The sequence below is a fragment of the Magnusiomyces paraingens genome, assembly GCF_902498895.1.
Source record: "Magnusiomyces paraingens strain CBS 517.90 genome assembly, contig: contig1, whole genome shotgun sequence".
Taxonomy (NCBI): domain Eukaryota; kingdom Fungi; phylum Ascomycota; class Dipodascomycetes; order Dipodascales; family Dipodascaceae; genus Magnusiomyces; species Magnusiomyces paraingens.
Window position 1 is genome coordinate 1,403,200 of NW_022474067.1, and position 22,109 is coordinate 1,425,308.

General features: G+C 34.9%; 7 protein-coding genes across 7 annotated transcripts; 5 read left to right on the forward strand and 2 right to left on the reverse strand.

Annotated features, from left to right (window-relative positions):
* Nucleotides 1-5,653: 5,653 nt before the first annotated feature.
* On the reverse strand, nucleotides 5,654-8,180 carry SAPINGB_P000424 (uncharacterized protein; the record flags this gene model as incomplete). Its single annotated transcript, XM_031995148.1, has 2 exons — nucleotides 5,654-7,911; nucleotides 8,033-8,180. The coding sequence occupies 2 exons, from the start codon at nucleotides 8,178-8,180 to the stop codon at nucleotides 5,654-5,656; spliced, it is 2,406 nt and encodes an 801-aa protein (XP_031851039.1).
* Nucleotides 8,181-9,821: 1,641 nt separating this feature from the next.
* Nucleotides 9,822-11,528, forward strand: SAPINGB_P000425 (uncharacterized protein; the record flags this gene model as incomplete). Its single annotated transcript, XM_031995149.1, has 1 exon — nucleotides 9,822-11,528. One exon carries the CDS (start codon nucleotides 9,822-9,824, stop codon nucleotides 11,526-11,528), a length of 1,707 nt encoding a protein of 568 aa, XP_031851040.1.
* A 442-nt stretch (nucleotides 11,529-11,970) lies between these two features.
* Nucleotides 11,971-13,431, forward strand: SAPINGB_P000426 (uncharacterized protein; the record flags this gene model as incomplete). Its single annotated transcript, XM_031995150.1, has 2 exons — nucleotides 11,971-12,002; nucleotides 12,048-13,431. The coding sequence occupies 2 exons, from the start codon at nucleotides 11,971-11,973 to the stop codon at nucleotides 13,429-13,431; spliced, it is 1,416 nt and encodes a 471-aa protein (XP_031851041.1).
* A 689-nt stretch (nucleotides 13,432-14,120) lies between these two features.
* On the forward strand, nucleotides 14,121-15,236 carry SAPINGB_P000427 (uncharacterized protein; the record flags this gene model as incomplete). The annotated part of the gene is made up of 2 exons (XM_031995151.1): nucleotides 14,121-14,136; nucleotides 14,311-15,236. The coding sequence occupies 2 exons, from the start codon at nucleotides 14,121-14,123 to the stop codon at nucleotides 15,234-15,236; spliced, it is 942 nt and encodes a 313-aa protein (XP_031851042.1).
* Nucleotides 15,237-15,382: 146 nt separating this feature from the next.
* SAPINGB_P000428 (uncharacterized protein) lies at nucleotides 15,383-16,300 on the reverse strand (the record flags this gene model as incomplete). The annotated part of the gene is made up of 1 exon (XM_031995152.1): nucleotides 15,383-16,300. The coding sequence occupies one exon, from the start codon at nucleotides 16,298-16,300 to the stop codon at nucleotides 15,383-15,385; it is 918 nt and encodes a 305-aa protein (XP_031851043.1).
* Nucleotides 16,301-16,615: 315 nt separating this feature from the next.
* SAPINGB_P000429 (uncharacterized protein) lies at nucleotides 16,616-17,197 on the forward strand (the record flags this gene model as incomplete). The annotated part of the gene is made up of 2 exons (XM_031995153.1): nucleotides 16,616-16,985; nucleotides 17,085-17,197. 2 exons carry the CDS (start codon nucleotides 16,616-16,618, stop codon nucleotides 17,195-17,197), a joined length of 483 nt encoding a protein of 160 aa, XP_031851044.1.
* A 686-nt stretch (nucleotides 17,198-17,883) lies between these two features.
* On the forward strand, nucleotides 17,884-22,089 carry SAPINGB_P000430 (uncharacterized protein; the record flags this gene model as incomplete). The annotated part of the gene is made up of 1 exon (XM_031995154.1): nucleotides 17,884-22,089. One exon carries the CDS (start codon nucleotides 17,884-17,886, stop codon nucleotides 22,087-22,089), a length of 4,206 nt encoding a protein of 1,401 aa, XP_031851045.1.
* Between the last annotated feature and the right edge of the window lie 20 nt (nucleotides 22,090-22,109).

Consider the following 22,109-nt stretch of genomic DNA (forward strand, 5'->3'; position numbering starts at 1 on the left):
TATTATTATTATAATTATTATTATAATTATGTAATTATAATAAATTAAATAAGTCTATTGTCTATTGTCTACAAGCGTGTTTGAAACAAACGCGTATTTTTCGTGTTTTGTCTTACTAAAAATTCATATATTTTATTTTTAATTATATTTTTAGTTTACATTCCAAAGATTTATTTAAATTATTTTTATTATACTATTATTATTATTATTATTATTATTATTATTATTATTATTATTCTTTTTTATTGTACGTCATTTATTTTATATTATTTATTTTAAAACATTGAAAATAAAATAAAATAAAAAAAGAAATATTTATGTCTCCTGCATTTTGGTTTATTTTTTTATTTTTTTTTTTTTTTATATTCAAAACTAAACTAAACTAAACTATTAAACACCGAAAAAAAAACTAAAATTTAAACAAACAAACTCAATCACTTTGTTGAATTAAAATAACAAATAAAAATAAAAAAATAAAGAAATAAAGAGAAATGAATATCAAAAGTCCCCTGAAACTTTTTTTTTTTTATTATTATACAAAGTTTCACATCTCCAGTTCCTTACATTGCACAATAGTATTTTATATATATATATATATATATATATAGATAAATGTCTTTACTTATTTTCAATTTTGCTAATTTTCAACTACCATCTAACCCTCCCTTTAACGGTTTTTTTTTTTTTAAATGAAACAAGTCAAGTACAAGTCAAGTCAAGTCAAGTCAAGTCAAAAATAAATAAAATAAAATAAAAAAAATATCCCTGCACAGGCTACGAAAAAATCTATTTTTTCTTCTTCTTTGTATATATATATATATATTTATACTACAATTAAAAAAAATAATATTATTATTATCTTAAAAGTCACTCGACTTTTAGTTTAAAAAAACCTGCATCTGTATTTATATATTTATATATTTATATATTTATATTTATTTTCTTTTTTTACCATCTCATTTACCCCTGAATTGTCCCAATCTTTATCATCATCATCATCTTTTTCTCCGGCTTACTTACTTACCTTTCTCCACTGTTTTTTTTTTTTTTTTTTTTGGTTCAAGAAAATAGGAAACAAAAAAAAAAAAACTCAAATCTCAAATCTCAAAAGATTTTTTTTTTCTTCTCATCTCTTAAATATATATATATTTATGTATTCCTTCCCATGTGATTTGTAAAAATCTTTCCTTAGATCTAATTAATCCTTTAAAACCTTCCCCTTTCATTACTCAATCAAACTTTTTTTCCCCTTGTATATCTTATACTCACTAGCCACTTTTCTTAACATGTATTCTACTACCATTGTTTTTTTTTTTTTTTTTTTTTTTTTTTTTTTTTTTTGAATCTCTTCTTACTTTAACCTCCCACTACCAAAAACACAGAATCCGTTGTTGTAGACACCCGTCGTCGTAGATCCCTTCCCAGTTGTTGTTGTTGTCGTCGTCGTTGTCGTCGTTGTCGTCGTTGTCGTCGTTGTCGTCGTTGTCGTCGTTGTCGTCGTCGTCGTAGATATATATTCTGTTGCAACGGTAAAAAATAAATAAAAATATATCTGGATTGGAGGCTGGGTTAAAAAAAAAAAAAAAAAAAAAAAGAACCATCATCAAGTTATGTTTCAGTATAAGCATGTAATGAAATATGAAAAAAAAAAATCTATATATATATATATATATATATCATTGAATAACTATAGCTATTAATATTACAAATTTAGACAGTATTTCAAATGTCAAACATTGCCAATATTCTTTCTCTCCATATTATTATTATTATTTTTTTTTTTTTATATTACTGTTATGAACACGCGTTCAATCATCATTATCATCATCATCATCACTCAAGTATAAAAATGTGTAACTGAAACGCAACACTAAGAATCTTCCACAAAGGAAAAAAAAAAAAAATGATGATGATTATGATGATACTTGTTTGTTTTTTTTTTTTGTTTGTTTCATTAAAAAAAATTGAAAAAAAAAAAAAATGGACTGGACTTTTAAATCTATTTTGTTTTATTAAGATTTAAAGTGCTCACTTTAGAAAAAAGAAAAAAAGAGATATTAAAGATCATTATGATCTGATCAAATTAATAAATAAGTACAGTAATAACTACATATTTTTTAAAAAGTACGAGGGGGGGAGAGAGGTGTTTATATCTAGTAAAAAAAAAAATAAAATAAAAACTAGGATGAAATGTCAACCATCATAGAACCCCAAAAAACACATTAGATTATAATCTTATTTTTATTTTTTTTTATTTTATTTTTTGACATATTTTAATTTAATTTAATGTGAAGTAGATGGATGGTTTTGATGGTTTTGATGATTTTGATGATTTGATTTTTTTTATTTTTTTTAAATGGTATGTTTTTTTTTTAAAAAAAAAGATGTGTAAAACATGTCATTGTGACAGATAGGAAGAAGAAGAAAAAAAAAAAAAAAAAAAAAAAAAAAAAAAAAAAAAAAAGTCAGACCAGAATAATATATTAGTAGTAGTAATTGTAATAGTAGTAGTAGTAGTAGTAGTAGTAGTAGTAGTAATAATAGTAATAGTAATAGTAGTAGTTAATACTTATAATAATGGTAATTATGTTATTACAAAATGTTACAATGAAAATAAATGATATCGTATGATGGAATAGAAATAAAAAAAATAAAAAATAAAAAATAAAAAAAAAAAACAGGTGGTTTTATTGTTTAAATGTTTGTATGAAAAAAAAAAAAAAAAAAAAAAAAAAAAAAACCGTTTGAAATGTGTCAAAAAAAAAAAAAAAATTGTTAGGGTTTAATCGGAAAGGTGGAAAATTTAAATATATATATCCAAAATAAGTAATTATTTTAACAATTTTTAACAATTTTTAACAAAATATAAATTGATAATACACTTTTGATTTGATTATTGATTAGTTTCTATATAAATTAAAATTTCTATATACATATATATATATATTGATTGAAAAAAAAAAATAAAAAAAAAATTTTTTTTCAGAGCAAAAGTGGTTTCCAAAAATTAAAAAAATAAATGAAATAAAAAAATAAATAAAAAAATGACCTTGAAAATAAATAAATAAAAATTGAAATTGAAATTGAAAAAAAAAAAAATAAAAAAATAAAAAAAAAAACGTACTTCTCTTTTCTCATTCTCTCATTTTCATTCTTTAAAATATTATTCTTATTCCATCTCTTTAAAAATAAATAAATAAATAAAAAATAAATTTTGAAAAAAGTACTGCCAACTGTGCGCCATTTGCTCAGGGCTTTTTTTTTTTTTTTTTCATTCATTCTTCCTTTCATTCTTTCTTTTTCTTTATAAATTTTAACAAGGTCTTCTTCTTTTTTATAAATCCTAAAAAAAAATCATTTAATTTAACTGTAAATCAAAAAAAAAATAAAATAAAATAAAATAAAACCATATAAACACATCATAATTCATAATAATAATAATAATTATCATACAATTCCTTTGATATATATATATATATATTTTCTTATTCTTAAGTAAATGGATTAAAAGGAATTCATAATTAGTTTTTGTTGTTGTTGTTGTTGTATTTGACACTGCTATATTTTGTTAGTTTGTTAGTTTTTTTTTTTCTCTCTCCACATTTATCCAAAATGATTTCCAAAAAAAAAAGAGAAAATTTCAACTCTCGAAAAAAGAAAAAAGAAAAAATAAATTTTTTTTTTTTTCTTCGTCAGTTTAAAATTTATATATATATTAGTTCAAATAAGAAAAGAAAAGAATTGTAAATGCTAAGAAAAAAAAAAATTTTTTTAACAAAGAAGTTTTTAGTAGTTTCTTAGGGATAAAATGAAATAAAATAAATAAATAAATAAATAAATGCCCACACTACTAAACTTTAATATCAATTTTATTTATTTTTCAATAACAAAGAAAATTTTAGGTTTTATTCTTGAAAAAAAAAAAAAAAAAAAAAAAAAAAAGGAAAGAAATGGAAAAGAGACAGTTGCATGTAAAGTAATGAAGCAACAGCAATCAAAAAAAAAAAAAAAAAAAAAAAAAAAGGATTTTTTAAGAATTAAAGTGATGTGTTTTTTTTTTTGAAATTGTGGAGAAAAAAAAAAAAAAAAGTAAGGAGGAGGGGGTGGTGATATTTTTTTTCTTTCTTTCAAATTTTTGTCTTTACTGATAATAAAATACTTTTTTTTCTTCTTCTTCTTCTTCTTCTTCTTCTTTCTTCTTTCTTATTGTTATTTTCAAATATTAAAATAAAAAATAAAACAAAAGGACCTTTTTTTTTTACATGCACAGTGCCTGAAAGTCAAGTGTTTTATTTTTTATTTTTATTTTTTTTTTTCATTTCTTGGATTTCTTTTTTATATTCTCCTAAGGTAGACAGTAACAGCAGAAGCAGCTTTTTTTTTTTTATTTTTTATTTATTTTCTTTAATCTTCCCTTAAAAAAGGCATTTTAAAGCAAGAAGAAGAAGAAAAAAAAAAAAAAAAACCAAAAGATGTCCCATCATCTGTTCTTCTTGTTACCAAACTTTGGAACAAATGGTAGAAATAATAAAAAATGATGACGACAATTATGCATTTTCAGAACGAAAGATTGAAAGAAAGAAAGAAAAAGAAAAAAAAAAAAAAAAAGGCGTACAGTGTAAAATGGGACAAAAGAAAAAAAAAAAAAAAAAAAAAAAAGAGCAACTAGAGTTAACAAAGTCCAGAAAAAGCGCGTTTTAATATCACGATGAACAATATAAACTCCCTCTTTTTTTTTTTTTTTTTTTTTCTGCAAAGTCAACAAAGTCAACAAAGTCAATCAAATTAGTTGTCACCTTAAGAGAAGAATGAAAGAAAGAAAGAAAGAAAGAATAAAACAGAAACAGAAACAAGATTGAAAAAAAAAAAAAAAAAAAAAACATAAGACTAAAACAAGCTGTCGTTGTAAAAAAAAAAAAAAAAAAAAAAAAAAAAGCTTTTTGTATCATCAGTAAAGACAAAATAGGGTATTAATATTAAAGAAGAAGAAGAAGTTTTTTGTGAATCAAATATATATATATATATATATATATATAGAGAGAGAGAGAGAGAGAGAATGAGAAAAACATTGTGGGTAGGGGGGGCAAAGGGGGGGATTTGAGTAATTGAAGGAATATTAATTCCATCCAACCTTTGAATTAAACCAAAAAAAAAAAAAAAAAAACAATCAAAAACATATTATCTGATTTTTTTATTTTATTTTATTTTATTTGGTTTTATCGAGTTTTATTATTATTATTATTATTTTGATTTTTTTTTTTTTTTTTTTTTTTTTGGATATTAATGTGTAGAAGAGTTAAACAACAAAAAAAAAAAAAACTAATAATTGAATCCTTTTAAATCCAAAGTGAACAAGTAAAAAAAAAAAAATAATCAAAAAATTGAAACATTATTTCATATGGTATTATGATGGTGATGGTTTTTTTTTTTTATTTTATTTTATTTCAATGTTGTTTGATGATATTCACAGTTTAATAAATTTTATATTAATGGTAGTTGTGAAAGTTTTTTTCTTTTTTTTTGTATATTTATATTTGTTTATTTGTTTATTTATTTATGTGTATATTTATAAAATTTTTGTTTACTTTTTATACATATATATATATATATATATAATATATTTTAACAGTTACTACTACTACTCAGCAATTACCTAATGCTGTACCAAATCCTCCACATTCTCCTTAAGCTCAACGTACGTGGCAGGGAATAGCGCCACCGTGTTGAAATAATTACCCTTCCACCATTCATCATCTGTAAACTCAATTCCTGAAATAACTGCGCCTTCAGGGAATGTCAATTCATTAACTTCAGCAGCTTCGTAATCATATTCTGCAATTGCAAAGGGAGGTTTCAGTTGTTGAACAAACTCAGATGGAACAAGTCCTTCTTCTCCTGATTGGTTACGTACAAGCCACCATTTTTCATCAGGATACTCAAGAATCTTAACAATCTCATTCTCCTTAACTGTTAACTCATTATCATCATCCTCAACGTAATCATATAAAACAAGAGCTGAAAAAAGTCCTACTTCTGAAGAAGAAGAACTAGGTTCAGGTGCACGAGAGGGAAGAGATGGAGCTGCTGGAGCTGGAGCTGGAGCTGGAGCTGGAGCTGGAGCTGGAGCTGGAGCACCAAAGGCAGGAGGCAAGTTGCGTTTAGGAATAGCAGCTTCTTGAGCAGGAGGAGGTGGCAAGTTGCGAGTGGGCAATGCAGGTGCAGCAGCCTCTTCTTCTTCTTCTTCTTCTTCTTGAGCAGGAGCAGGAGGAGGAGGAACAGCTCTGGAAGGCAAGGTAGGAGGCGCAAGAGGAATAATGTCTTCTTCTTCTTCTTCCTCTTCCTCTTGAGCAGCAGCAGCAGGAGGCGATGGAATACGTCTAGGAGGAGGTGGTGGGATTGAAGAAGTAGCAACAGGTGGGGGAGGCAAGTTGCGGGTAGGCAATTTAGGTTTTTCTTCTTCCTCCTCTTCTTCTTCTTCAGGACCTTGGGACTGAGCAAACTTCTGAGCAAACTTGGCCTTTGCACCTGAAACAAAGCTATGGGCAGGCTGAGCTGAATGAGCTGACACATGTTCAGGTTCTTCCTCATCATCATCACCATCACCATTATCAATTGAAGCAGCTGCAAATCTACTGCGAATGTCCTTAACATGAACAGGTTCATGGACCTTTTCGGCCTCAGCTTCCTCAGCTTCCTGTTCCGCCTCACGTGCAAACTTGTTGCGGATATCCGACACGTGGACATGTTCAGGCTCAGTCTCAACTTCACGTTCACGTTCACGTTCACGTTCACGTTCAGACTCAGACTCACCAACAGGAACAGCATTCTTTTTAGCATGCTTTTCAGCCCAAATCTGTGCAGGAGTCTTGTTCCCCTGAGAACCAAAATCTCTGCTGGCACCTCCAATGACACGAGGAGCAGAAGAGGAACCAAACTCACTCTTGGGGAGAGGAGGGGCAGTTCCACCAACAGCCGTAGGCTTTGAAAAACGAGAAGACAAGTGCTTTGTTTTGGAAGAAGAGCTAACAGGTTCAGCATTGCTGGAATAAGCATTGAGACGTTCTTTAAAAGAAAGAGGTCTATATTCTTCTTCTTCTTCTTTTTCGTCCTCTTTTTCTTCATTGTAACTGACAGAGTTACCAAATTTCTTGATACGATTATTGAAATTCTTGGGTTTTACTTCTTCTTCTTCTTCTTCTTGTTCTTGTTTATCTTCTTTCTCTTTAGGCTCGTTGTTGGATTCTCTAGCCTTGGCTTGAGCACGGATAGCGGCAATGTCGACCTTTCCGACTGGCTTATAAGATGACTGGAGAGGCTCTGGCTTAGGATTAAAACGGTTATCCTTGGCTTGAGCACGGATGGCAGCAATATCAACTTTACCAACAGGGGTATAGTTTGTTCCGACTGAATGGGTATTTGGCGTAGGTTTTGACGAATAAGATTCTGGTTCTTTAGCCTGGGCACGGATGGAAGCAATATCGACCTTCATGGGTTTATAAGCAGAGGGGACCTTGGTAACTTTACCATCATCTGAAATAGGAGGAGCATTGTCACCCCAATCATCCTCGCTGGCACCTGTTGAAGAAACAGAGTATTTTGGTTTTGTTGGGACTGCGCCTCTTGACACTGAATACTTTGCGCCTGAAGCACCTTCAACTTTGGAAAGAATATTTTGGACTGAGAGGTCATCCTGGGAACGAGCAGTAATTTGGACATGGTAGCCATGAAAGTATTTAGCAATTGCTGAGAAATGGGCATTAAAGTAACCCTTGACGCGTTCTGGGATACCTTCACCAACCCAGCCAATGAGGACGAACTTTGGGAGGTTTGTGTTTGGGTCAATGACTCTAGCAAACCCGTATTGGACTTTTCCGTCATCGAATTCGTCGACAAAATCTTGGAGAGAAGAAGCTATTGAAGAAAAAGAAAAAAAAAAAAAAGAGAGAGAAATGTTTTAGATTTTTTTTTTTTTTTTTGAAATATTTTATAATATTATTATTATTATTATATTATTATTATTATTATTACATACCACCATGAGCATAAGGCTTTAAGGTTGAAGAAACACCAACGTAGTTAAAAACAGCCCAAGAGATTTCTGGGTCATTAGCTACAATTGAATCGTAAAGGTATTTAATTTCCTTTCCATGAGTGGAAAGGTCAATAATGAAGGAAGTCATTTAAGTTGATTAATTGAGGTTATGTGTGGAGGTTTTATTTTTTTTTGTTTTTTTTTTTTCTCTGAGATAATGGTGGTGGTGGTGATGATGATGATATTTTAGGGATAATAAAAAATAAATAAAAATAAAAAAAATTAAAATTTGGTGGTGTGGAGATATTTTTTTTTATTTTTATTTTTATTTTTCTATTTGGTCAGTAATGGAATTTTCAAATATATATAAAAAAGAAAGGCTGAAAGAATTGCCTCAGAGTGAGGTGTTCAATGTTCACGTGATTATGTTTGTGTATTTAAGGTGGTTTAGATAAAAGTAAATTTATGGTTGTTATTTAGAATGTATATATATATATATATATATTTTTTTTTTTTTTTAAAAATTAAAATAAAGTTTTTATTTTTTTTATTTTTTTTATTTTTTTTATTTTTTTTATTTTTTAATTAATTTTGATGATTTTTTAAAGACGCGCTGCAGACAAAATTATTTATTTAAAAGAGCGAGGAGGCTGTTTTAAAGAAAGTTTTTATTTTATTTTATTATTTTATTTAAAATATAATTATTTAATTAATTATTTAAAAATAAAAAAAAAATTATTATTATTATTATTATTATTATTATTATTATTATTTTAAAAAAAAGGAAATATATATATATATATATATATATATATAAACTTTGATTTAAAAAATATATATATTTATTAAAATTATTAGCAAAAAAATTAAAATCATTTGGAATCTTTTTGAAATCTTTTTGAAATCTTTTTGAAATTTTTTGAAATCTTTTGACATTTTGACATTTTGACACTATTTAATTTTTTTTTTTTTTATTATCAATTTTCTAAAAAAAAAAATAAAAAAAAAAAAAACGCAATCGATCGAAGATGTTAAATTTCTAATTTAGTATAATAATCTTGGGTTGCTTTGTAATCATTTTAATTAATAATTAATTTTTAAATTAATTTATTTAATAATAATAATTATTATAAAAATAAAAATAATAATAAAAAAACGCGTCAAAATAATAATCATCTTTTATTATTATTTATTATTATTTATTTTATTCATCAGCGCCTTTGCAAAGAACCAACCAACCTCCTTCGCTTAAACCTTAAATCTATTAATAAATCTCTCCTATCATTACTACTTAAAAAAATTAAAAAAATTTTTTTTTTTTTTTTTTACCCTTCTTACAGCAAATAATTAATTAAATATATATAAAAAGCCTCTTCCAGCCCGCCCAACCCAAAAGAAAAATTTTTTTTTTTTTTATTTCTTTTACTTCTTTTTTTTTTTTTTTTTTTTTTTTTTTTTTTATTTAAATATTTAAAAAAATTAAAAACTTTCTACAACCATCACCATCACCACCAACCATCATCACCACCACCACCACCATCTTTAAAAGCTGGAAAAGTTCCATTGAGGCCCTTTGCGTGCCATCGTTGTTGTCTCATGTAACTTAACCATTTATTTCCATACTCTTAAAGATTCTTTTCCAATTTTTTGCTTTAAATTTTTATATATATATACATATATTTATACCAATTCTAAGATAAACTTATCCCCCCCCTTCTTTTTCTTCCTCTCCTCCTCTCCATCACTCACCAACTATCGTCGCTCTTTCTATATCCAAAATCCCTCAAAAATGTCAGTTGCTATCCCAATCAACTCAAACAATAAAATTCCAACAGAGTTTTGCTTTCCCTTAAGAGAACCTTCTCAAGACCTTTCTCTTTCTTCATCATCATCATTATCATCATCATCTTCTTCTTCTCCTCCACCAGCAAGAACTTCTGCTGTCTTTCATTCTCGTCAATATACAGGTATAGAACTCCCTAAAACTCTTCAGTCACCACAATCACAACCACCATCACATAGAAAACATGCTCACAGAAGATCTGCTGCAATCTCATTTGATCTTAAATCATCTTCTAATCCACTCCAAGGGCTGGTCCCTCAAAGTGCTGCTCATTCTTTAACCATCCCACAATCTGCATCTTCTCCATCTTTATTCTCTTCAGAACAAATCTCAAACGCTACTCCGCGCTCTCTTGCATCCTCTTCATCATCAAAGCTTAAAGTTCAGTTTGCTCAGGACCTTCCAAAACCTTTTGGTTCTACTGCTAATATTAATAATAACAATAATGCCTTAACTGAAGTCAACTACCACCACGTGACTTCATCGGGCGCGCCTCCCTCACCTCCGCCCAATTTGGATATTTGTCTCCCTAAATTGGTTATTTCACCTCCTACAGCAACAATGGCAACTACCCAAAATGGTAACTTTTTGAGGACTCCTACTCAAATCTCATCTACCACAACAACAATAACACCAGCAACACCTGCAACACCAGCAACAACAACATCTTCTGCCATACTCTCACCAAGTTCTCCAGCCGAGTCCTTCTCGGAACCTGAAGAAGAAGAAGTAATGACCGACCTCATTCTTGCAGGCCCTCCAGAGTCACTTCCATTTTATAATGATTCTAACCTAAGATACTCCTCATCATATATTGACTCGTCTCAACTGGTTGCTGCTGGAGTTTCTTCAGACTCTTACACTCATTCATCTGCAATGGTTTCGTCTTACTCTTTCTCTTCTTTTGACCCTTCTTCTCTCATTGACCTTGACGCTGCTCTTGGTCCATTCTGCACTCCTAAAAATATCCCTAAACTTCACCATCGCAGATCTGAGTCAGCCCCAGAGTCCTCCATTCCTGCATTTAATGCTATCCGCAAACCACGCCTTCCAATGGCTTCTTCTTCTTCTGAGGACTTTGTCATTATTGAAGAAGAAGCTGAGGAAAACGATGACCTTAAACCCCCCCATTTGGGTCATCATGCTGATGCTTCTCTCTCAAACCTCTCTCTTGCCTCTGCAGGCTCAGGGCCATCTCCGAGAGACCGCGCGCGAGTTGCACGCAATTGTAACTCGCTTTCCATTCTTTCGCTCTCGGCGACTTCCTTGGACCAAACGAAGCATGAAGTGGAGATGAAGCAAGTGGAGCTAGAAATTGAAAATGAAGGGAAAAAGAGAAAAAAAGAAGAAGAAGAAGAAGTTCAAGCACATGCAAATGCACACGCACAAGTGCAAGCACAAGTTGAAGTTAAAGTTGAAAATGATGGAAAAGAAAAAGATGAAATGCCTCAGTTTTCTATGGAACAACAGGTATCTACCCAGCCTTCTTCTTCTTCTTCTTCTTCGAGCCATAAAAAAAAGAAAATGCTCAAGAAGAAGAAGAAGAAAGGCTCCAGAAGCTCTCCAACAGCTGCTGTTGATAAGCCTGACGAAAAGAAACCCCACCGATCACGACCCGCGCGAGTTTGGTCGTGGGTAGTTGGCCGTCGCTAAGTAATGATTCATGACCCCCCCTCCCCTTGCAACCCCCCTCCCTATTTTTTTTTTTTTTTTTTTACACATTTTTCTTTTTTGGAGATTAACGATCGAGAAGACTTTTTATTTCTCTCGTTTTCCGCTATTTAAATTTTTTTTTTTTTATATATATTTATATACATCTTGACCCACCCAGTCTCCACTCCCCCACCCCTCGTTATATATTTAATGCGCACATAAATTATAGATATATATCACGTGCACCGATAAGCTCTTTTGACGTAATAATAAATAAATATACTCGGAACTTTTTATTTATTTAAGTCTTCCTAAACTCTTTTTTTTTTTAATATCTTTTCAAATATATATATATATATATATAAAAACCACCCCTTTACAAACCCTATACAAATTCTATAGACTATCATAGACTATCATAAACTACAAACTACAAACTAATATGAACTACCATCTTGTCGTCCTTGTCCATGGGTATGTTTCTCAATATTCTATTCACTTTCTCTACTAACTTGTCAGCCTCTGGGGCTCTGCAGACCACATGGAGTACCTCCGCAAAGCCATTCTTGCAAATAACCCTCCTACTGAATCTTCCACCGTCGTTGTCCTCGTAGCAAACAGTTTTGCCCTTTACTATACCTACGATGGCATCGATGTCTGTGGAGCCCGCGTAGCTTCAGAAGTCATTGATCAGATTGCTCTTTTGGAAAAACCTGCCTCTCATAAAGTCACATCAATATCTGTTGTCGGTTACTCTCTAGGAGGTCTCATTGCTAGATATGCTATAGGCCTCCTACATTCCTACCGCCTCTTTGATACAGTTAATCCTCATTCTTTTACAACTTTTGCTTCCCCCCATGTAGGCGTTCTTGCCCTTGGCCGAGGACCTGTTGCCTTTCTTTATAACGCTATTGCACCTTACGTTTTGTCTTACACTTCTCGCCAACTGTGTCTTGTAGACAGGTCTGCAGTCCACGGTGGCGTTCCTCTCTTGGAAGCTCTTGCAGACCCTTCTCTTACCTTTTTCCAAGGTCTTGCACGGTTCAACAAAAGAGTAGCCTACGGGAACATTGTAAATGACCATAGAACTGAGTGGTACACAACTGCAATGACTGTCACAGACCCTTACGCGAAAAATGTTCAAAATATAGCAGGGCCATACGTCCTTGGATATGAACCAGTTGTCATCAATACTGCAAAAGGTGTCCCTCTGGAAGTCCTCACCAACCCCTCTACAGACCTAGTAAACGACCCAACACATACCCTAGGCTTTGTACGTAGGCTTGGTGGTCGTGTGGTTCGCTGGACCGTGGCCTTAGTCAAGGTGACAGTAGTGGTGCCTGTTTGGTTTGTTGCCTTTGTGGCCAATGCCGCTTTCCAAACTGTGGTTTCAGCTGCCCGCAAGCGTCAGTTTCTAAAGTCATCCACCTATGCCCATTTTGGCCACCTTGCTGTCGTGTTACCCGACGACCTCACAATCCCCCAAAAACTACACGAGGAAGCAGGTAGTGCTCTGGACTCAGTTATGGATGCAGTTAAGCATGAACATGGAGAAACATCTGGTGTTGCATTACGCAGACAACCGACTCATAACGAACAATCACTTGTAAGGTATCTTCAACAGTTTACACCTGCGTGTGCTCCGCGTGAAGGATCTACTTCACAGGACCAGGAAAATCAGGTGGACCCACCCAGAGGTACTCCAGTAAGTGAGTTGAATTTACGGCCGGTACATCGACGAATTATTGGTAACTTGAACTTACTGGCATGGGAAAAGTTCCCCGTACACATTGCTGGGGCTGCGCATACACATGCGGCCATTATTGTACGTTACGCGTCTCCAGAGTTTGAAGAGGGCAAGGTTGTAGTCGAGCACTGGATTCGGCAAGTGTTTGTAGATTAAATAATAGAAAGGATATTGAGTTTTATAATAATTAAAATATATTATATATATCATATATAAATATATATAAGTATAAATATAAATATAGTTATGGACATGATTGTGAAATAAATAAATACTTGCAAGTTGGTTTTTTTTTTTTTTTTTTTAGGTGACAGATTGTGACTACTCCCAAACAAACGTGTGTTGATGTGCGGCTCAAACCGGTATTTAGAAGGACATGAAAGACCGATACATTAAAGTGAATCAGATTAGATGAAACGGTGAGAATGAATATATATATATAAGAAAGACATTAGAACAAAGAGAGCACAAATGTTATATATATTAAGTGAAATTAAAAAAAAAACTGTCATAAAAAAAAAGAAATGAAATGAAATTAAATAAAAAGATTGGAAGAGAAGATATGGATAGAAGAGGGGGTGTGGAAGGTGGGGATGTTTGAAGATCTGAAATGGGTTTTTGATTGAGAATGAGAAAAAAAAGAATAGAAAAAAAAAGAATAGAAAAAAAAAGAATAGAAAAAGAAAGAAGTAGAAATAAGAAGACGGGGGTTTAAGAAAAAAAAAAAGTAAGATCCAAGTGAGATTAGTAGCAGATTCAAACGAGATTGTTAAGAATTAAGAATCAAAAAAAAAACAAACAAACAAAAAAAAGACAAAAGTAAAACTAATAAGTTAGTATTAATAATGAAGGATTCAAAAGGTATAAGAAACTAAAAGAATCCTAATTAAAGATTTTATCCAATATTCATTTAAATTTTTTTTTTTTTTTTTTAAATTTATTTATTTATTTTTTTTCCCTATTTCTCCATGAAACTTTCAATTCTCACTTTAACTGCTTTTTCTCTTCTTGTGGCTACTGTCTAGGCATTTCCAGTACCTGATGCTAATGCACTTGCAAGGCCTGATTCTTGGGCATTTCCTGAAGCCTTAGCCTTACCAAAAAAGAAAACTAAGAAAAAGAACATCAAAAGGAAATCAAATAAAAAGAAAAACAAGAAGAAAATAAACAAAAAGGTCAAGTTTATGAAAAAGGGAGCATGTACAGGTACATGTCCCGAGAATGAATTGTTAGGAAATACTGATGGAATAATTGGAGATGCAACAAACTCCAATGGTCTTAGTGCCAATAGTGAAAATAGTAATGCCAATGCCAATAATAATTCTAATACCAATGTTAACCAAATTATAATCTACGTGTTACCTGGGTCTGCTGTACTAACAGGTGCCAACATTTCCTCGATTCTACCTGCTGGTGCACTTCCATTCAATGGCACTTTAGGACCCGATACGACTGGAGGTGTATTAATTGTACCTGGGACCAGTGGCACTATTAGTACGACGGGGAGTGAAAGTAAAACAGGTAGCAAATCTGGCAAAAATCAAGGGTCAGGAGAAGGTCATGGGAGTGCAACGGCTAGCGTAGGACAATTACCTATTGCAAGTAGTGTGCTTGTACCTTTACCCCTAGACCAAGCTAAAGGAGGAGACTCTGCACAAGTTGTTGAACCGAATACTGGTGGAGTTGTTGTTGTGAATACCAATGGAGAACTTCAAATTGTACAGTATGATACTTTGGCATTATATGATGAAAATATTGAAAACCAGAATAATGAAAATCAATCAACAGATTCTGCAGCAGTAGTGGCAGAATGGGGGTTTAAGGGAACAGATGTTACATTTGTGGATAAACAGACGACATTGTTTGCATGTGCAGATAGTTCTGGGTATGGCGTGGTGTATGCTGGACAGGTTCCTGAGAGTTGTCCAGGGTCGCAGCCACTAGAGCTTGTGATGACTTAACGTGATGGAGGATTCTGTTTTTTTTTTATTTTTTTTTATTTATTTTTATTTTATTTTATTTATATATATAAACATGAATATTATTATTATGTACAAGGTAAAAAAAAAGAAGAAGAAGAAGAAGAAGAAGAAAAAACAAATCTACTCTACTGAGTTGTTTCTGAAGACTCTTGACGGGTTGGCAAAAAGTATACAAATACTTCTTGGGTATCAGTTTTAACGACATTTGCTGCATTTTGTCTAATGGCACCTGTTTCTTCACACATTTCCTTACAAGTTTTACGCAACAATTCTCTCTTTTCCAAATCTAATTCTGTTAATTTTTTAGGAGGACCACGTACTCGTGCACTTCCAAGGAAAATATGTACAGGATGACCCTTTTCTAACCATCCTTGAATTGTTGCCTTTTTCTGATTTAAAAGATCTTTAGGACCAATGGTCCAGTTAAGAGATAATGTCTTAACTTTGGATTGGTTCTTGGACCGATCTTTAGCTTTATGAGGTTCCTTTGACTGTTTCTTTTCGCGCTTGCCATGTTTTTTCGATTCTTTAGTCTCATCCTCTTCTAATTCCATCTCTTCTTCCTGTTGTTCTTGTTCTTGTTCTTGTTGTTGTTCCTGTTGTTCTTCTCTTTCTTCTCGAGCTAACCGTTTCTCTTCTTTATTTTTAATACGTGCAGCTTCCCTCACCTTATCTTTATCTGGAACAATCCGGCACACCACTTGTGGGTCTTGCATTTCACCACGCGGCACAATGCTTACTGCAAGCAACATATTTAATCCACCTCCTGAATTATGTCCTGATCCCTTTAAAGAGTTCAATACAGCAACGATTGGTTGATTCTTGTGAAATGTTCCACGGGTATCAACATAGTCCACACGTCCATTAAGAGGTACTAGATTGGCAATATCTGCATTTGTGATTGCTTTTTTTTTAGCAGAGTAGTGGCGAAGAAGAGTTGAAGTAACACAGAAATGGGCAGTGGTGGATAACGGTGGTCTTATACCTGTGGACGAATAGCATAAAAGCCTTGATGCTGGGAGGAGTCTCATTGAAAAGCTCATCTGGGTTTTGTTGATTGTTGATTGTTGATTAGGATTTTTTTTCCAACAACAATAATTTTTTTATTTTTTTTTTTTGGGTGGTTTAGAATGAGCAGTTTTTTTTTTTTATGTGTGTGAGTTTTTAAAATTTAAAATTTAAAATTTTTGAATTTTTTTTGTGTTGGATGGATGAAAAAAAAAAAAAAAAAAAAAAGGTGGAGATGTCATGTGATTGCCAGCTTAATTATAGAAAAAAAAAAAAAAAAACCACCAAACAGCCAACAGGTTTTTTTTGTAAAGCCAGCAACAACAACATCAACCATTAGAATTCCAAAAATGTCCAGGCATAATAACAACTTTTCAGGTACATCATCGCCTTTACAGTTTGAGGAAATTGCAGTTTTTGAAGAGTTTGAAATTCCATCGGCACATAATTATAATAATAATGATAATAATGATAATGATGATAATAATGATGATAATAATGATGATAATAATGATGATGACCCTAATAGTTCATCCACTCACAATCATAACCACAGAAAACGAGGCCGAGGCCATCACCATTCATCACGACTCCGCAAGTTTGAAGACTCGGATGCTCAACAACAATGGGAGGAATCACTTCAACAAATTCAAGATCTTTTAACGTTTATTATTGTTCCTGTTGCTGGCAAGTTTCTTGGCCGGAGGTTTGCCTATTATTGTAAGTATTTACTATTACTATCAACACCTACTTTTATTTCAAGTTTTTCCATAGTTTAACTTAAAGGAAAAAAATAATAATACTAATTATCAATTACAGTATGGGCCCGATTCACTGCATACCGGTACGGCACAGCAACTCCGCAAATCAAAGACAAGGCTGCATTTGCGGCCACTGGTGTGGTTGAATCTGCAGTCACACTTTCTGTTTAAAAGAAGGAAACTGATTGAAAGGGGTGTAGAATAGATTTTTTTTTTTTTTTTTTTCACATTATTAGCATTAAAGAAAAGAAGAAAAGAAAAGAAAAAAAACAGCAACAACAACAACACCTCGAGGTAATTGACCGGGTCTTCCCTACAAGAAATAAAAACAAAAAATTAAAGGGACCCGAATATTAATAGAACAAACTGACAGACAAAAAGGTAGATGGACGGATGGACGGATGGACGGATGGACGGATGGACGGGACAGACTGATGGACGGGACAGACTGATGGACAGGTAAGGCTGGTTGTTACATGTTTTGTTGTAATTGTAATTGTAATATATTATTAACTTACTTATTTTTAAACTTATTATTAACTTACTTGATAACTTTTTTTTTTTTTTTTTTTTTAATAAAAGAAAAATAAAAAATAAAAAAACCTCCTCCTCCTCCTCCTTTTCCAGTTGATTTGGAAATTAACGAGCAGCTGCTGCACTAAGAAAAAAAAAAAAAAAAAAAAAAACTCTTCTTCTGCCTGCGTGACTCTTTTTTTTTTTTTTTTTTTTTTTTTTCAAATATTAAAATTTTTTTTTTTTTTTTTCCCCTCCAAACAAAACTCTTCCTTTCCTTTCCTTCTTTACCATCCCATCCAATCCAAAACAAACCAAAACATCCCAACCCTTCAATCACCACAATGTCGTCTCCAAACGAATCGCTGGATCTCTGGGCTCAAAAGCTCGCCAGCCCAACCCTCTCGGTACTCCCAAGCGACTTTTCCCCAGCTGATTCAAAGATCGTAGAGGCTACTTACTCCACACAAGTCCCCTCATCTTTCATCTCAAACATCTCCACCCTAGCTAATGACTTTTCTACCGAATCTTCTCGCAAAGTTGATCCCTTTGATGTCGCTCTTGCAGCTTACTTGATTCTCCTTCGCAAACTTACTGGAGATGAAGATCTTCTCGTCTCTTCAGACCTACCCAATAAAACTTTTGCCCTCGTCCGTGCCCCCCTCACACCAGAAACTACCCTTAAAGACCTGATTGCCTCTATCGAAGACTTCTTTTCTCTCGCTGAAGCACACCCAGCCTCTGCCAAAGCCATTGCTACTTACGTCAAGCAAAAGGACAACCTTGATACTACCCCAATCTACTCCTCAACATCTTTTAGCAGACACTCAGTCGATGAATCCTTCCTCAACAATGCAATCAGCGTCTACTTCAATGGACAATCACTTGACTTTCACTATAACTCGCTTCTCTTTAAAAAGGAACGTATCGAAATCATGGCTGCCCAAATTTTCAAAATCGCCGCAGAACTCGTCCAATCACCCAATACCAAGTGCTGCACAATACCCCTCATCTCTGAAAAGGAACTTGCTGTTCTTCCAGACCCAACCTCTGACCTCCATTGGAATGAGTTCCGCGGAGCTATCCACGATATCTTTGCAGACAATGCAGACAAATTCCCCGATCGCACTTGTGTAGTCGAAACTGCAAATATCTTTAACGAATCTTCAAAGGAACGTGTCTTTACCTATAAGCAAATCAATGAGGCCTCCAATGTTGTCGCCCATTACCTCATTGCCAATGGCATCCAACATGGTGATGTCGTCATGATCTACGCATACAGAGGTGTCGACTTTGTAGTCGCTGTCATGGGTACCCTCAAAGCTGGTGCTACCTTCTCTGCAATTGACCCCGCTTACCCCCCAGCCCGTCAAAACATTTATCTTAGTGTAGCCAAACCAAAGGGTCTCATTGTTTTGGAAAAGGCTGGCACTTTGGATAAGCTTGTTGAGGACTACATTTCTGATAACCTTTCTCTTAAAGCTCGTGCTCCTGCCCTCAGACTCTTGGATGATGGTACCGTCGTTGGCAATGGTGAGATCTCTCCTGCTCCTCAAGACATTTTTGCTCCCTTCCAAGAAAAGAAGAGTCAAAGAACAAATGTGGTTGTTGGCCCAGATAGCAACCCTACCCTTTCCTTTACTTCTGGCTCTGAAGGCATCCCCAAGGGTGTTAAGGGACGTCACTTTTCTCTTACTTACTATTTCCCCTGGATGAGCCAACGTTTTAACCTTTCTGAAAACGATAAATTCACAATGCTTTCCGGTATCGCCCATGACCCTATCCAGCGTGACATGTTCACTCCACTCTTCCTTGGTGCTCGTCTCCTTGTCCCCACCAGCGATGACATTGGTACCCCTGGTGCTCTTGCTAACTGGATGGCCAAGCACGGTGCTACTGTTACCCACTTGACCCCTGCCATGGGCCAGCTGCTTTCCGCCCAGGCTGTCGCAGATATCCCTGCTCTCCACCATGCCTTTTTCGTCGGTGATGTGTTGACCAAGCGTGACTGCGTCCGTCTGCAAAAACTCGCCCAAAACGTTGCAATTGTCAACATGTACGGCACCACAGAGACTCAGCGCTCCGTTTCGTACTTTGAAATCCCCTCCATTACAAACGACGCCGCCTACCTCTTGTCCCAAAAGGACATCATGCCTGCTGGCCAGGGTATGCTCAACGTCCAGCTTCTTGTTGTTAACAGAAACGACCGCAATAAGCTCTGCGGTGTCGGTGAAGTTGGCGAGATTTACGTCCGCGCTGGTGGTCTTGCCGAAGCTTATCTTGAGCTCCCTGATTTGACTGCTCAGAAGTTTGTCAACAACTGGCTAGTTGATAACTCCAAGTGGACCGCTTTGGATGCTTCAGTCGAAGGCAAGCCTTGGACTAACCACTGGTTCGGATCCCGCGACAGAATGTACCGCACAGGTGACTTGGGCAGATACCTCCCTGATGGAAACGTTGAGTGCTGCGGCCGTGCCGATGATCAGGTCAAAATTAGAGGTTTCAGAATCGAGCTTGGTGAAATTGATACCCACTTATCTCGTCATCCTCTTGTGCGTGAAAACGTCACTCTTGTTCGCAGAAACAAGGATGAAGAACCTATTCTTGTGTCATACATTGTCCCCCAGTCTTCTGAAAAGCTTAAGGAGTACTTTTCCAATGTCACTGACGAGGAAATTGACCACCCAGACCCCATGGTCCGTGGCCTTGTCAAGTATAGACATTTGACTAAGGATATCCGCGATTACCTCAAGACCAAGCTCCCCACCTACTCTGTCCCCTCAGTCATTGTCCCCCTGATCAAAATGCCCTTGAACCCTAACGGTAAGGTTGACAAGCCCAAGTTGCCATTCCCTGATACTGCCCAGCTCACTGCCGCTGCCAAGCACGCTGGTGAAGAGCAAAGCAATGCTGTTTTCACCAAGATTGAGGCCATCATTAAGGAAGTCTGGCTTGATGTTCTGCCTCACCCCCACGCCATTGAGCCTACTGATAGCTTTTTCGATATTGGCGGTCACTCCATTCTTGCAACCAGTATGATTTTCGCTCTTCGCAAGAGACTCACCATGGAGGTTCCCCTTGGTTTGATTTATTCCCACCCTACCTTATCTGACTTTGCTGCTAATATTGAAAAGCTTTCCGATGACAATAACGACTACAACTTAGACCGCCCTGGGTCTTCTGAAAAGCCCCAGTCGCTTGTCAGTGATTACGCTGCTGATGCTGATGAACTCAAGGCTACTCTTGCTTCCAAGTACATTGCTCCTTCTTTGCCTTTGGCTAAGGGCTCGTTCACTGTCTTTTTGACTGGTGCTACTGGTTACCTTGGTTCCTTCATTGTCCGTGAGCTTCTCCAGCGCACTGAAACCCCCATCAAGATTATCGCCCAGGTTCGTGCAAAGACCCTTGAGCATGGTCTTGAGCGTATTAAGAACTCAGGTATTGCTTATGGTATTTGGGAAGACTCCTATGCCGAGCGCATTACTCCATTTATTGGTAACATTGAAGAGAAACAGTTTGGTCTTGACAACAAGGCCTGGGCAGGTCTTGCCGATGAAGTCGACTTGATTATCCACAATGGTGCGCTTGTCCACTGGGTGTACCCTTATAGCACTCTTCGCGGACCCAACGTTATTGGTACCATCAACATTATGGAGCTGTGTTCCGTTGGTAAGCCCAAGACTTTTACCTTTGTGTCATCCACTTCTACCGTCGACACTGACCACTATGTTGAGCTTTCTGATTCCATCATTTCGGAGGGTGGCAAGGGTATCCCAGAAAGTGACGACCTCGAGGGCAGTAAGTCTGGTCTTGGAAATGGTTATGGCCAGTCCAAGTGGGTTTCTGAGAAACTCATTCGTTATGCAGGCAAGGAGCTTGGTCTGCGTGGTACCATTGTGCGTCCTGGTTATGTTTTTGGTGACTCTAAGAGTGGTGCCATGAATACTGATGACTTTTTGGCCCGTATGATGAAGGGCTGTGTACAGCTTGGGTCGATCCCCAACATTCACAATACGGTGAATATGGTCCCTGCTGACCATGTTGCGCGTGTTGTTGTTGCGTCTGCATTCCACCCAGTGTCAAGCACAGAGGTTAGCGTTGCGCATGTGACTTCACACCCACGCATTCGATTCCACCAGTTCTTGGGCTCTTTGGCCGTGTACGGCTATGGTGTTAAGATCGAGGAGTATGTGCCATGGCGTGTTGCTCTTGAAAAGTTTGTTGTTGGCGAGGCTAAAGACAATGCGTTGTTCCCTCTGCTCCACTTTGTATTGGACAATCTGCCACAAAACACAAAGGCACCTGAGCTTGACGATACCAATGCGGCGGCAGCCCTTAAGGCTGATACTGAGTGGGTCGGCAAGGATTACAGTGCAGGTATGGGGATTGATGTTAAGCAACTAGGCGTGTATTTGGCATACTTGATTAAGGTTGGATTTTTGCAACCTCCTAAGGAAAAGGGTGAGGAGGCTATTCCTGAGATTACTGTGAGTGAGGCCAGTCTTGAGCTTTTAGGCAAGGTTGGTGGTCGTGGTGGATCTTCCAATTAGAAGGGGATTATATATATATA